General features: G+C 39.0%; 1 protein-coding gene across 2 annotated transcripts in view; it reads right to left on the bottom strand.

Moving 5' to 3' along the window:
* U2af50 (U2 small nuclear riboprotein auxiliary factor 50) overlaps positions 1-16,810 on the bottom strand; it is a 69,787-nt gene that overhangs the window by 9,158 nt on the left and 43,819 nt on the right. For both annotated transcript variants that reach the window (XM_071671348.1, XM_071671347.1), the window contains exon 6: positions 9,682-9,770. In XM_071671348.1, coding sequence (XP_071527449.1) covers positions 9,682-9,770 — 89 coding nt within the window. The remainder of the gene's footprint in view (positions 1-9,681; positions 9,771-16,810) is intronic.

The following is a 16,810-nucleotide window of genomic DNA, read 5'->3' as shown; positions in this document are numbered from 1 at the left end:
GTGAAAAAGAATAAATTTGCTTCAGATGCTTGTGAGAAGAAATACCTACAGAAATTGAGTGAAATGAAAAAAGGTGAGAATAAGTGAAGCTAAGGCTGTGGGAGAGGAAAAGGAAGTATTTCAAGAAGCAATGCTTCTATGGGCAAGAGAAGTGGGTGGAAGGTGGAAGATAGGCATTAGAGAAAGGATAGTGAATTGTGGGATGAGGAAGATAAGTTGCTGGAGAAAGAGAAGAGTAAGTATGGGTGTTACCTGCAGAGAATGAGTGTGGGTGATTGTAGATGTACAAGAAAAGTGGCAAGAGGTCTTAAGAGAGATGTAGGGGACCAGAAAAAGAAGGAGACAGACAGTTGGGTTGAGTATCTGCAAACTTTAGGGAAGTTAACAAGGAGGAGAACATAAAAACAAATAGGAGCATCAGTGAAGGGGGTATATGGCCAAGTGGTAATAAAAAGAAACGAAGAATAGAGGTGATGGAACAAGTATTTCAGACTGTAGAATGAGTTCAATGATAGGGTGGCAGAAGTGGGGTGCTTTTCATGTGAGGGTATGTAAAAATGGAGTGTTAGAACAACTGGTTCAGTTAAGGGAAATGAGGTGAAAGTCCAGCATTTGATGAAGTGCAGCAAAATGGCTTGAGTTATTGGGAATATGGAAGACTTCTTAAGAAAGGGTGTCACTGTGTTGCTGACAGGTCACCGTGGATTTTCAGTGTGTTTGGTTCATACTGAGGACTCAATGAATACCTGTAGAGTGCCACTCTATAAAGGCAAGGGGAACAAAAGAGAATGTTTGAATTACAGGAGGAGAATGGATATTGACATGATGGTGACATACACAAAGCAACAAATTTGGGATGGAACAACATGGTCTCAGTGCTAGATATGTGCAGATCAGGTTTTGCTCTGAAAAATGAGAAAAATACTAAAGAGAAACAAATGGGATCTGCATGTGGCATTTATGGATCTGGAAAAGAATATCACATAGTTGACAGAGATGCTTTGTGGAGGGTAACAGATATATGATGCGAGAGGAAAGCCATTAGGAAAACTGAAGTCTTTATCAAGAGAGTAAGGCATATGTGTGAGTAGGAAGAGAAACAGGTGGGTGGTTTCAGGTGACGATGGGTAACTAATGATGTCATTGCTGCTTTTTAATCTATTCATGAATGGAGTAAGGAAGGAAGTAAATGCAAAGGTTTTGGAGGATGGGCAGGCATGCTGTCTGTTGGAGGCAGCAATGGCCTGGGAAGTGAATCAGTTACTGTTTGCTTATGACACAGCACTTGTGGCAGACTTGTAAAGAGACATTGCAGAAACGTATTTCTGAGTATGGGCGTGTGTGTGTGTGAAATAAGAATGCTGAGAAAAACTATGATTATAAAGCAAGCTTATTAGGAACATTTATTAGGAAAGAATTTTGATAAACTAGACTGCTTTACAAACCTGGGAATTGATATGGATTCAGATAGAACCATAGGGTGGGTAAAGCAGCAAAGGTCATGGGCAAGTTGAGCAATGTGTAGAAAGAGAGGCCACTAGTCATTGTATATGAGGGCAAAGATGGTCATGTTTGAAGGTATAGTTGCCTATTAGCATTTTATGAAAGCTAAGCAAGGTCCCTTGATGAAAAAGTACAGGAAAAGGAAATCTGTTGGAAATAGAAGTTTAAGGCCAATATCTGGGGTGGGGAGGGTTCACTGAATAAGAAATGATTGAGTAATAGAGCAGAGCACGAATGAGGGAACTGAAAGAGGTGTGCTAATATGGTATGGATACAAGATGATGAGTTAGGAATGGATAACAGAGTGTATATATGATGGAAATGGAGAAAACCAAGGAGGCGCTGGAAGGATGGTGAGAGGCTTTGACTGTTTGGAGGTATGAATATGCAGGAGGGTAAAAGGCATTAAAGGGTTAGAGCGACTTGGCGCGATGTGGTATATAAGAAGTAACATGCTGTCAATGGGCTGAGCTTGGGCATGTGAAGCAGTCAGGGAAAACTGCAAAAGTCTGTGGGACCTGGCTGTCACTACGAGGCAGTCATTTTAATGCAACATACACAAGAGATAGGGAGCGGGTACGAGTGAATGATGCCACTCCTTACTCTGTTCCAGGCAATACCTCCTAAAATGGGAAATGGTAAACAAGTATGAAAGTAAAGGTAGACTGGGAGTCCCCAGAGTACAGACGTCCAAAATAAGAACATCTGTACTTACGGAAGGCCTGAAATGAATATAACTTCCCTATCCAACATATAAATGATCACTTGTACTTTGTACTTACGAACCAAGAAACAATTTTGTTTGATGGAATCCCTACCATACACTCTGATTTCCAACCAAAACAAAACACACGTGGTTCACTGCCACTGTGTGCTAGCTGCTTTTCTTCTTAATTTTGCCCCTCTAGTAACCCTCATTTCATCTGAGAAGCTAAACAGGTGCAACTGATGGGGGTGAACTCCGGACGCATCGAAGCATAATGCTGAACTTGAAGTTTGACATAAAAAAGAGAGTTCTGAGAAGGCTGAAACTCTTATGCACATCAGGTATTCGTTAGGCCTTAACTGTTCCAAAACAGGAATGATCCTGATGGATAAGGTATGAATTCTTTTGCATACAAAGGGATCTGCACTTATTCAAGTCACCGTAATTACTACAAACAGGCAGTGTCGATGCTGAGATGGAGAAATGTTTGACTAGCTTAAAGACCTGCACCAATACCATAATCGTGTTAACCTTATGCTGGGTCACATGGCTAAAAGTCTGTACCAAGACTTGAAAAACAAGTTTAGTGACAGTACTAGTAACAGTGAACAACTTTTTATAAGCAGCTCTGATTTTCTACAAATCTTTTACTGTGCATTTTGTGTTTTCTCCATTTTCTCACTTAGGAACATGTCAACTTCCAAAACATGGTCTGGAAATTGAACTCATTCATAAGTCAGGGTCTCCATACAGGTATGTGCGAAAGTAAGCATGGAATAAGTGGGCAATATTCTTTCTCCCCTCTTTCCCCCCTATCAGTTTTCCTGGCACCACCTTGCTGATGCAGGGGGGGGTGATGCTGTTTCCTGAGGGGTGGGGTGCTGCCAAGAATGGCTGAAGGCAAGCATGAACATGTACATAAGTACATAAGTATGTCTGTATATGCATGTATATGTTGATATGTATATGTATACATATGAAGGTGAAATTGCACTTCAGTAGGAGTACATACAATTTTATTCAATGAAATTTTTCTATACATGTAGCATGACATGTTGTGGAGACAATCCAATTCATCAAGTGCCAGTACTTAAAGTTATTCAAATCCCAACATCAAATTTGAGTCCCGTCATCCAACACCAATCTGTACAGACCAAGCACTGTCCGCTTTGTCTGGTAGTAACCGTTGTAAAAGTGTGTGATTAAGGGGGAGTCATGTGGTGGGGATTGACCTGGGTGGCTGGGTGAGTCTTGAACAACTTTTTATAAGTTTTCATGTTTTGTCAATGCTCTCATAATGATTTGGTTAATGCTAGGATAGGTTTTAAAAGTGCCTGGGGACAGATCAAAGTTCTTAGTATTAGTAATTAAAGAGATTCAATGACGTTGCATGTGGAAGTTATATTATCCTAATTGGTTTGTGATCAAAGCTTACTGAAAAGCCAGGAAGACATTTCATGCTTCTTGTAACAAAAAAGGATGTCTAAATGTTTAGTACTACCTTATTCTCCCAACCTAGCTAATCCAAGACAAGTTCTAAAAAACAGAGCTTGTAATATTCCTTTCCAGTACAATAACACCATCAGTAAGACCTTAATAAATAGTTGGCCAAATCATGCAACAACTGGGAACATTTACGCTGTCAAATGCAAGGCATGTACAGAAATTTAGATTATCCAGAAAGGAAAACTGTAATGGAGAGGTGTTATTGGCACTGTCATGCAGTATGCAGGGATGACCACAAAAATGTGATGACTAAACATTGTCATGAAAATTATCACCCCATAATCTTTAAAATCCCGTTATTCTATACTCCTCTGCTAATTATGCCACACACAACATAATCAAATGTCTTAACTGCTAATATTAAGAACTTTCATTTGTCCTCAGTCAATTTTAAAGCCCATCCTAGTGTTAACCAAATCATTATGAGAGTATTGACAAAACACGAAAACTTAAAAATTTTTAAGTTGTTCAAGACACACCCAGCTACCCAGGTCAACCTCCACCACGTGACCCCCCTCAATCACTCTCCCTTACAATGATTACTGCCACACAAAGCAGACAGCGCTTGGTCTGAATAGATTGGTGTTGGACGGTGGGACTCAAGTTTGACGTTGGGATATAAACATATTTATTAAGTACCGGCACCTGATGAGCTGGATTGCCTCCATGAAACGTGCCACATTTATAGAAAAATCATGTTAAATAAAATTGTATGAACTCCTACTAAAGTGCGATTTCACCTTCATACTATCATCACGGACTAGTGTGATCATCATATCTATGTATATGTACGTGTATGAGCGTTTATGTACATAAGAGTGGATGGGTTTTTATTTGCTTCCTGGTGCTACCTCACTGATGTGGGAAACAGCAATCAAGTATAATAATAATAAAATATATATATTATTTTTCTATTATCATTATGCCTAATTGCTGTTTCCCGTGTCAGCAAGGTAATGCCAAGAAACAGACGAAAAATGGCCCATCCACTCATATACATATACATACATACATAAATGTCCATACACACACACACACACACACATCAACGTATACATAGAGATACACAGACATAAATCATCATACTTAATCGCTGTTTCCCACGTCAGCGAGGTAGTGCCAGGAAACACGACGAAGAATGGCCCATCCACTCATCTACACATAAATATACATAAACGCCCATACATGCACATATACATATATAGACATATTTATCTTCATACTTCCTTGCCTTCATCCATTCCCGTTGCTATCCCGCCCCACAGAAATCAGCATCGCTACCCTGCCTTCAGCAACGTAGCACTATTAAAAAAAAAAAAAAAAAAAAAAAAAAAAAAAAAAAAAAAAAGGCCATAATTGATCACACTCTCGTCTCTAGCTGTCATATGTAATGCACCGAAACCACAGTTCCCTATCCACATCCAGGCCTCGCAGACCTTTTCATGGTTTACCCCAGATGCCTCACATGACCTAGTTCAGTCCACTGGCAACATGTCAACCCCTGTATACCACATCATTCCAACTAATTCTATTCCTTGCACACCTCACACCCTCTAGTATGTTCAGGCCCTGATCGCTCAAAATCTTTTTCACTCCATTCTTCCAATTTGGCCTTCCGTTTCTCCTTGTTCCTTCCATCTCTGACACATACATCCTCTTATTCCATCCTTCCTTCACTCATCCTCTTCATATGTCTATACCATTTCAACACACCCTCTTCTGCTCTCTCAACCACACTTTTTATTTCCACACATTTCTCTTACCCTTTCATTACTCACTCGATCAAACCAACCCACCCCACATACTGCCCTTAAACATTTCATTTCCAACACATCCACACTCCTCTGTACAACCCTATCTATAGCCCATGCCTCGCAACCATATAACATTGTTGGAACTACTATTCCTTCAAACTCCCATTTTTGCTTTCCTTTGCTCTCCGAGACAACATTCTCTCCTTCCACACATTTTTCATCACTCCCAGAACCTTTGCCCCCCTACCCCATCCTGTGACTCACTTTTGTTTTCATGGTTCCATCTACTGCTAAGTCCACTCACAGATATCTAAAATGCCTTCCTCCAACTTTTCTCAATTCAAACTTACATCCCAATTAACTTGTCCCTCAACCCTACTGAACCTAATAACCTTCACAATTACTCTCAAGTTTCTCCTTTCACACACTCCAAACTCAGTCACCAACTTTTGCTGTTTCTTACATGAAATCAGGAACTAAGAGCTGTATCACTGGTGAACAACAACTGACTCACTTCCCAAGCCCTCTCATCCCAACAAACTGCATACTCACCCCTCTTTCCAAATCTCTTGCATTTACCTCCCTAAACACAAATTAAACAACCATGTGGGCATCACACACCCCTCCTACAAACCAACACTCACTGGGAACCAATGACTTTCCTCTCTTCCTACTTGTATACATGCCTTACATCCTTGATAAAAACTTTTCACTGCTTCTAGCAACTTACCACCCACACCATATACTCTTAAAACCTTCCACAAAGCATCTCTATCAACCCCATCAAATGTTTTCTCCAGATCCATAAATGTTACAGACAAATCCATTTGCTTTTCTAGGTATTTCTCACAGACTTTCTTCAAAGCAAACACCTGATCCACACATCCTTTACCACTTCTGAAACCACACAGCTCTTCCCCAATCTGAACTTCTGTAGTTGCCTTCACCCTCTCAATCAATACCCTCTATTGTAATTTCCCATGAATACTCAACAAATTTATGCCTCTGTAGTTTGAACACTCATCTTCATCCCCTCTGCCTTCGTACAATGGCACTATGCATGCATTTTGCCAATCCTCAGTCACTTCACCATGGTCCTTACCAGCCAATCAAAAACTTAATTACCCTCTTTTTTAATAAATTCCACTGCAATACCATCCACATCTGCCACCTTGCTGAATAGGGAAGAAAGAATACTTCCCAAGTATTCCCTGCATGTCGTAAAAGGCGACAAAAAGGGGAGAGAGTGGGGGCTGGACATCCTTCCCTCCAGTTTTTACTTTTCCAAAAGAAGTAACAGAGTAAGCAACCAAGTTAGAATTTTCCCTCTTAGGCTCAATCCTCTGTTCTTAATGCTACCTCGCTAATGCGGGAAATGGCGAATATGTAGGGAAAAAAAATGTTATCATATTATCCATATTTTTTTTTTGATATGTTGATTACATTAGCCCGAGATAATATTTATGGAGGTGAATTGCAATTCAGTAAGAGCTCATATAATTTCATTTAACATGTAATTTTTCTAAACGTGGCACAACATGTTTCACGGAGATAATCCACCTCATCAGGAGCCAATAGTTTATAAAGTTTTTTATACCTCAACAACACAATAATACCATTTGACCTCTGCCATCAAGAAAACACACTGGCTTGACCAACAGTGATCATTAACGGGAGAGTGGTGGGGTACCATGTGGTTAAGGGGGGTTGCATGGCAGGGGTTAGCCTGGGTAACAAGATATGGATGTGTTGGACCATTTTTCTTATTATCATTTCTAGATAATTCTTTTATAATGATTTGGTTGATAATAAGATGGACTTTAAAGTTGACTGAGGCCAAATTAAAGTTCTTAGTATTAGCAATATAGAGATTCAATGACTATGAGTAGCATAATCAGAAGAGGGGTACAATGTGACTGTGTTGTTTAGGTCTACCGTGAGATCGTTTTCATGAAAGTGTTTAGCAATCATGCTTTTGTGGTCATCCCTGTGTAATGAGTGACGGTGGCAATAGCATCTCTCAAGAAATGAGCAACAGTTCCACATAAAGGCTGGTAGTGTGGCAGGGGTGTGTGATGTCACTATGGCTGTTTAATTTGGTTTGGATGGGGTGGTGAGGGACGCAAATGCAAGTCTTGGAGAGAGGGTCAAGTATGCAGGGGGTGAGGGGGCCTGGGAAGTTTGTTGTTGTTTGCTGATGACACATCACTGGTGGCAAATTCAAGTTACTGTAAAAGTAGAAAGAGAGAGAGAGGAGTGAGAATGTTATTTGCACAACAAATCCCATTCCTTACTTAAGGTGGAAATATTGTATGTCTGTCAGTGTGGTACAGTCCTCAAAGTCAGCTGAACATTGTTGCTGCCTCAATTACCATGTGTTATTGCTAGTGGCAGGAAGAAACTTTTGCTCAGATTCCTTGTGTTCATTGATATTTTTGCTAATTCTGTTCCAGATATTTTTCTTCTACCAGTAACTAACTACAGGTCCTAAGAAGGTGTCCCTTGAGGAGGAGAAAAAAAAAAAAAAAAAAAAGCTACTTCTTGCTTGGAAACAAGAAAATGTATCTGCAAGCGAGCTTTCAAGACATATCGGCAAAGCTGTGTCCACCATCCAGATACTTCTTCAAGTTTCTCATAGCATCCCTCCCTAAAAACCTGGGTGTGGTAGACCCAAGAAGACCAATAAGGCAACTGATAACCTGATGTGTAAGGTTTTAAAATACCCATCCCTGTCAGGTTATTAACAACCTTACTGGTTTTCCAAGGTTAATCAGACCCACCATTTGAGGGAGTTAGAAAGACACCGCCCCCCAAAAAAATAGACCAGCCCTTTCTACCAACAAGATTTTCCCTTATACATGGTATGCCACACTCTACATTAAGAATGGAGATTCATGGACTTCATGAATCTTTCTGACTGGCATCAAAGCATGCATAGATCAGGTGCCTGCACATCTTTCATCAAACAATTTTCAGGTATGCTGAATGTTTTTTCAAGTTTATAGACTTACCTTTAATTCTTTATTTACTTCTGCAAGTTACAACCCTCTAAACGCTCCTACACCTAAACTGCTCAGTTACCAGGGATCCTAAACTAACTACTTCCCTAAGGTAGGGGAGGACAAGTGAAGGTGAAGGCTACAAACCATTTCATTTGTGACCTTGCTATGACAATACATTAAAGGAAAGTGGGTACTTCTGATGTCTCGAAGAAGGAAGACTACAAACCATTTCATAAGTGACCTACTACATCTAGGTATTAAATACAGGTGGTTTCTTTTAAAGTTTCGGGCCCTGATCCTTACATCTCTTATCAGCACCAACTCTATCCAATTTCATTAAAATAAGCCTAATCTAGAAGAAAACTTACTGGACAAAATGTTCATTGATATCTCAAATCTGAAGGTGCATGTCTAATTGAGAAGAAAGACGCACATTGGCCCAAAATATCTAACAAGCTGCTTTGTTCACCTTCAGCTGAAAAGTAGAACACAGATTCTGGATGGAAATGATTCTCTGAGCAGCAAATATTCCCTTGCAAATAATAAAGAAAATACTGAACCTCCTTCTTGGAAGTAGTGGAAATAACAATTGTAACGACTACAGAGCAAATTCCTTATTCAGAGAATCCTTATCCAAACAAAAAATGGGACACCACTTACCTTCTAAGTTACACACAAATATCATGGGGAACTACTGTTTATCTTTTCTCATTGTAAAATTACCGCTGCATGTAATGCATGAAATCTGCCATAACTTGAGAAAGCCTCCAAGCTGACTTTCATACTAATACAAATTCAAAGCAAAGAAACTATTTATTAGTAATTTTAAATTAAAACTAAATGCCTGGTTGAATAAATGTCCATTGGCAGAGTGACAATTATCAATTTTGGTGGCAAGAGACAACCACATAGGTTAACTGTCATAATCTTTATTTACATTCAAGTTATCGATTTTACTGAAAAGGATACGCCTTTGAAAACTTCCACTGCTTAATGCTTGGACACTAACATCCTCAGACTATTGTAAAAAGTGTAAAGTGAATACATGCAACAGAGGTGTAGAGAAGCAATACCAAGATGGTCCCACAATCAAGATGTAGAATAGCTACACAGAAAGTGTACGGAGATCTGCGTAGTTGACAGACAGCAGGGCCCATGTGGCTGCTCTCCACCCCCTCTGTAGCATAAGGTTAACAAAGCAGGAACATACCTGATCTTCATTAAGGTAGTTAGGGAGACCTCCAATAAAAATCTTATGTGGTGAATCTGGAACCACTGTTGAAACCACACCTGCAATAACTGAAACAAAATCTAATGTAAAAATATTCAATTCAAACTGGTTTTTAAATTACTTTTTTGAACAAATGCAATGACTACAAGTCTCATGAAAATATGTCCTTAACATAGAAATCTTTATCTACATCAATTACATCATAAAGTAATTCTCAGTACGTATAAAAGTCCTTTGTTTTATCAAAATATTGTCTATGAATTTCAACTTTAAAACAGCATTTTATGTTAGTTTGCAGTTCAAGCATCTCTTCAATTTCACTATTTCAAAACAAAAATATGGCCATTTATTGTTTGAATACTCTTAATCACTGGTAAGTGGAGTATCTACGCATGATGTCCTAATGGTTCCCAAACTCACGGTATATGGGAAAGAAATCTGTACAGTAACTTACTAATCGCAGTTTTCTGAAGTATGCTTGACATAAATGCAGTTACTAAATGTGTAACTAAATGTGTAACACATTCACCATGAAATAAATTACTAAGCTTACGAAAGTACACTACAATCACCCCAACATACTCAATTCATGTAAAGCCATAATATTTCATGTTCAATTCAACTGCAATATATTAGGTGTACCAGTGAAGTTTATAAGTATCATATACAGTACTAGACACATGCAAGTTTATCATTAATCCTTTACAGGAAACATTAATTATAACCACCATGTTCACATCAAGAATATAAAGTTCGCTAAATACTAAACTCAGATGTAAATCTTATCCGAGTCATAGAGGTTGGATGTGATGGTCAAGGTGAATTCTGCTAACAAACTTAAGCACTTATCAACATGCATGCATATGAAATTACATAGATGCACATAAAACATTAGCTGATAAGTATCTCAAAGATTTACTAGTCACAACAGTGTAAAATGTAGGTCAGGGTAACCTCCTTCTGGTGGGATGGTGGAGCACTCATCAAAATGCATCAGCAAACGATGAAAAATGACTAAAAAAATTTGTGGCAATGAACTATTATTCAGGCCTAAAACTTTAGTTAATGAGGCATGTAGTAAGTTAAGGCAGCATACTTTTTGATTGTATGCTGAAGCATTCATACCTATGCATCATCATTTAGTTCATGATTGTGCATCCAAATATTAATGAGAAATGAACAGGACCAAAAAGTTACTTGGTCACAGAATTATGAAATGGAGGTCAGAACAACCTAATATATGAGTGATACTGAAGTGCTCTTCAATGTGGATCAGCAAATGAAGTTGTAAGCCAACATGATTCCGTGGCTTGGACCAATATTACAGCAAGAATTAACACACCATGAAGCGTAGGTCTGGGAAACTACTTTTAATGAAATGCTAAAGCATTCATTAAAAAGTAACAGCACAAGAAATCATATGACCATGCATCAAGGAATGGCTGAAATAGGACTCGAACCTAAAGCTTAACTTGCTGATGTGCTCATTAATATGCATCATCATATCAAGTTACATTATCATATATCAAGCAGTGGTTGAAAAATGAACTCAAGACTGAAAATTTATCCAAGTGTCTAAGGCATTAAATATGGATCAGGGGACTATACTTGTGGTACAACACTGATGCAAAAACACATCAAGTGAGAGGATTTCACATGAAATAGTAGTTATGAAACTGGGCTCGAAGATGAAATAGGCCAACTACAAATGAGGAGATAATGTGTTGGGGTGATCTAATTTTGGCAGGATGTTGAAATGTTCAATATACATTAGCAATTAAACTAAATGACTGTACTTCATATAGTAGCTGAAAAGTGAACTCTGATTTCAAAACATCATCAGTCACTGAAGCACGAAAAGAAAGCCAAGACAAGAGGCTAAAGCACCCCTTAGCATAAATCAGCATATTTAAGTTACAAGACAGTACATCAAATACTGTACTACAGTTGCTAAGGAATGGAACTTGGACCTGAAACTTAAACCTTATCACTGAGGTGTTCAATGAAGGTTCAAGGTTACATACTTTTAATGGGTTACTTAAACCCTTCAGCAGGCAAATAAATTTCCTGATGCTTCAGAAAAATGGGTGTTTTCAATCACAAGGGAAAAATATTCACATGAAACAATCATAAAAAGAAAGTGAAATAAGCCTTAACTTCCCCCCCCCCCCCCCCTGGAGAAATGAAAACTAGTGAAAGAAGTGTATCGCTGAGACTGCAGTAAGGCCTACAGAGCTTCGTGTCAACACATCTCAACTATTACAGTGCTTTGATACACTTTGGTGTTTCTGTTATCACTAAACAGATTGTTTCTGTTATCACTAAACAGCTGTATGTGCTATGGAGCACATACAGCTGCTCAATATCATCTCATTTAGTAAGCTACTATAACAACCTCTCTACGCCATGGCTGATGGATAACTGCAGAGCCCCTGTGTATGTGCTGTATAAAACGACTTTAGGTATCTCGTGCCACCACCAAAAATGAGGGAAATTCAATTGCTGGCATGAAAACAAGGTTAGAAGCTCTTAGTGAGGTTCCTTTTGCCAGGCAGCACAGATTTATGTTTGATTTAAGAGTTAGCACGCATCACTAATTTATACAATCATGTACTCAACCATGTATCAACAGTCACTGAGAACTAAATTTGCAACTTTAAAATTACCAGTCAGTGAGGCCTAAAATGTGGTTTTGGTTAACTGATTTTTGATGGAATGCTGATGTCTCCAATGTAACTACCTACGGTCCTCCTTTCACAAGGATTTTTGTGAATCTTTTGTCGGTCTTAACATATCCTGAAGGTGGAGCACAAGTTTTTACCTTTGAAATCCCCTTCTTGGGCTTTCCTGCTTCCCACAACAGGAATACCCCACTGAAAAGAACTTTCAGCGAATCAGCCATTACAGGGGAACTAAAACATGTGATATGGAGATAGGCTCCTGTCCATGTTATTTCTTACCAATGAGTACTTCCCTTTCCAACTCCAAAGTGATACTTTTTCTCACCACCACCGAGGCATTTCCAGCACTATTACTTGCAAACCTTTTTCCAGACATTACAGGTATAGATAACTCATAAATGTTCTTTAAAATGATAAATTCTAAATGCCTCACCTACATGTGGATTGCTAGCAGTCTGTCCACAAACATGAAGTCTCACCTTGTCACACATAAACACTTAACTCATACAACTCATTCCTTGTATTACTAGATTTTTTTCTTGTGGTGAGCACTATGCACTAGCCCTAGACTTGTCTGTCTCTTATTGGGTCATGCTGAGACTTCTCTGTCTCTTACTGGGTCATGCTAAGCCTTTCCTGTCTTTTACTGGGTTATGCTAAGACTTCTCTGTCTGTTACTGGGTCATGCTAAGACTTCTCTGTCTATTACTGAGTAGATGCAGTAGACAGTAATAATAGGTAGGACCATTAGATAAGGGCATTTTGGAGAAACATTACGCAGTAATAAGTAGGTAGGAACATTAGGTAGGAGCTTCTGAAAACACTGAACTATAGATGCATAATACCAGTAGACTGTTAAGGGTGAAGCTAAAAATTGCACTAGAGTTCACCAGTTATGGAAACTTTTGCCATGGCCATTCCCAAGAGGGAGTTCCCAAAGGAAACAGGAATCATAGATAGACAGACAAACACTGAGAGATCAGATATTCACACATTTAAAGTGATGAAGAACAAGAAAAGAAGCAGTGATTGGCTTAGAATGCTCTACAATGACTGAGCCAACATAAACAAAACTTGTGGATGCAACAAGTTCATTTGATTTTGCAATTTTTCACTATACAAAAGAATTATAAAAATTGCCAAGAGCACTAAAGTAAAAAGACCATCATAAAAAAAGCCAAGAATTCAACAGTGAATCGGCTTTCAATGGGGTATTCCTAAGTTCTATGATGCACTGCTTCCCCTCCAGTTGGTCCTTGGTGATGACTGTTAATAAAGTAACTCTCTCTCCTCTATAACAATGATCTTTCTTCATTCTAAAACCCATTTAACATATACACATACTTAGTTTAACTCACATTCCCTCCCCTCATGAAACTAATGCTAATTCTTTCTTTTACACAGAACACGTCCTTTTAATTCTGACCTGTGCAGCATCTCAAAAGATATATCTAATTATCTATATCTTTAATGCCCGTTCCCTTTGGAAACTCCTTTAAGATGGAGGCCATGGCAATAGAGATGTCACATCTGTTCAAATCTTAAGCCTCTCATCAAACAGCTGAAAACTGAACCTCAGGGAAACTGAGGTGAGAAATGTTGGTCAAAGGAACTTTCACTTGGTCGGATGCTGAAACTTTCCTCTATCTCCACTACTATATGAAGTCACATGACAAAACAAATGGGAGATTGAGAACAGAACTCAGATATACAGATTGTGCAGTCAATCAGGCATGAAATGTATGTCAGAGCTCCCTAATTTTGGTGGGATGGTTATGCACTCATCAATACACATCAGCACATAACATTACACACCTGAATATCAAATACTGCTGGAGAAATGAACTGAAGCCTAAACACTAGACGTTTATTGAGGCATGAATTGTACGCAAGGGTGACCAATTTTGGTGGGATACTCAATTGTGCATTATAGTCACAGAGGCATGAAATGTAGGTCAGGGCTACCTAGTTTCAGTGGGGATGTTCATGCACACACCAAAACACATTAGCACAAGAAGTTACAAAACCAAGTTTTAAACACCAGCAGAGAAATTAACTCAAACACTGGACAGTCATTAAGGCATGAAATATACGTTGGGGGTGACCATTTTGTTGGGATACTCAAGAGAGTAATAATATGCAGTAGCAAAATAAAGTTACATGACTAAATCAAATGGCAGCAACAACTAAACTCACACCTATAATCTAACAAGTCACTTAAGTGTGACATGTAAATAAAAATGACCAACATTTGGTAGGATACTGAAGAACTCACCAATATGCATCTGCATGAAAAGTTACATAACAGTACATCAGGCAGTGGCTCACTATTGAACTCATTGAAAAACTTAACCAAGATGTGGTCACACAAAGATATGCAGACATGAACACAGAAAAGGAAGTCCAAACGTTTTCACTAACAGTAGTTCATAAAGACAAACTAAAAAGGGTATTATGTGCTTAGAAGGCAGTCCACTTCAAGTAAGTGCCAGAGATGTTCATTGTTTTCCACTTGCATCAAAATCTCTGGTCAATAAAAAAAGAGAATCAATACATTTGCAAAGCTTTCCACTTTGAAATACAAATTCAAACTTTTTCACATATTCTCCTGGATGTCTGGCATCCTGATATGCCTGCTCTCCTTATCTGGCAGTGGACTACCAAGACATAGATACTCCTATATTCATATCAACCTGCTAAGTGTTATACTGAAAACTGTAAAATATACTGAAATAGTAAATATTTGTGAATAAAAAAGGAAATTTCTGTATTCAATCCCCTTTAAGTGCTACCTGACAAATGGAATGAACACAACAGCAATTATCAGCTTTGAGTCTAATACAGTCTTAGACGTTCTAAATTTAGATTCCGATCTTTTGAAAACCTAGTCATTCATGCTCTAAAGTCCTGTAATTAAATGAAAATTTCCAAGCATGGGTTAAAATTCCTTCAAGAGCGAAATCATACTGTACCAATTATTATTTATTAATCATACTTTGTCGCTGTCTCCCATGTTAGCAAAGTAGCACAAGGAAACAGACAAAAGAATGGCCCGACCCACCCATATACACATGTATATACATACATGTCCACATACGCACATATACATAACTATACATCTCAACGTATACATATATATACATACACATGCACATAATTCATACTTGCTGCCTTATTCATTCCCGTCACCACCAGATCACACATGAGATGACAACCCCCTCCCCCAACACAAGTGCAAGGTAGTGCTACAAAGACAAAACAAAGGCCACATTTGTTCACACTCAGTCTCTAGCTGTCATGTATAATGCATCGAAACCACAGCTCCCTTTCCACATCCAGGCAACACAAAACTTTCCATGGTTTACCCCAGATGCTTCACATGCCCTGGTTCAATCCACTGAAAGCACGTTGACCCCGGTATACCACATCATTCCAACTCACTCTATTCCTTGCAAGCCTTTCACCCTCCAACATCTTCAGGTCCCGATCGCTCAAACTCTTTTTCACACCATCCTTCCACATCCAATTTGCTCTCCCACTTCTCCTCGTTCCCACCACCTCTGACACATATATCCTCTTGGTCAATCTTTCCTCGCTCATTCTCTCCATGTGACCAAACCATTTCAAATCACCCTCTTCTGCTCTCTTAACCACACTCTTTTTATTACCACACATCTCTCTTACCCTTTCATTACTTACACTATCAAACCACCTCACACCGCATATTGTCCTCAAACATCTCATTTCCAACACCCTCCTTCGCACAACTCTATCCACAGCCCATGTCTGACAATCATATAACATTGCTGGAACCACTATTCCTTCAAAAATATCCATTTTTGCTCTCCGAGAAAATGTTCTCGCCTTACATTTTTCAACGCTCCCAGAACTTGCGTTCCTTCCCCACCCTGTGACTCACTTCTGCTTCCATGCTTCCATCCACAGCCAAATCCACTCCCAGATACTCAACACTCCTCTTCACTTCCTCCAGTTTTTCTCCATTCAAACTTACTCCCAATTGACTTGTCCCTCAGCCCTAATGTACCTAATAACCTTGCTCTTATTCACATTTACTCTCAGCTTTCTCTTTCACACACTTTACCAAACTCAGTCACCAGCTTCTGCAGTTTCTCACACGAATCAGCCACCAGCGCTGTATCATCAGCGAACAACAACTGACCTACTTCCCAAGCTCTCTCATCCACAACAGACTGCATACTTGCCCCTCTCTCCAAAACTCTTGCATTCATCTCCCTAACAACACATCCACAAACACATTAAATAACAATGGAGACATCATGCACCCCTGCCGCAAACCGACAATCACTGAGAACCAATCATTTTCCTCTCTTCCTACTCGTACACATGCCTTACATCCTTGATAAATACTTTTCACTACCTCTAACAACTTGCCTCCCACACCATAT

This window comes from Panulirus ornatus, chromosome 16 (genome assembly GCF_036320965.1).
Source record: "Panulirus ornatus isolate Po-2019 chromosome 16, ASM3632096v1, whole genome shotgun sequence".
In the NCBI taxonomy this organism is placed as follows: Eukaryota; Metazoa; Arthropoda; class Malacostraca; order Decapoda; family Palinuridae; genus Panulirus; species Panulirus ornatus.
The sequence above is the reverse complement of the archived record's forward strand: the minus strand, read 5'-3'. Positions and strand labels throughout refer to the sequence as shown.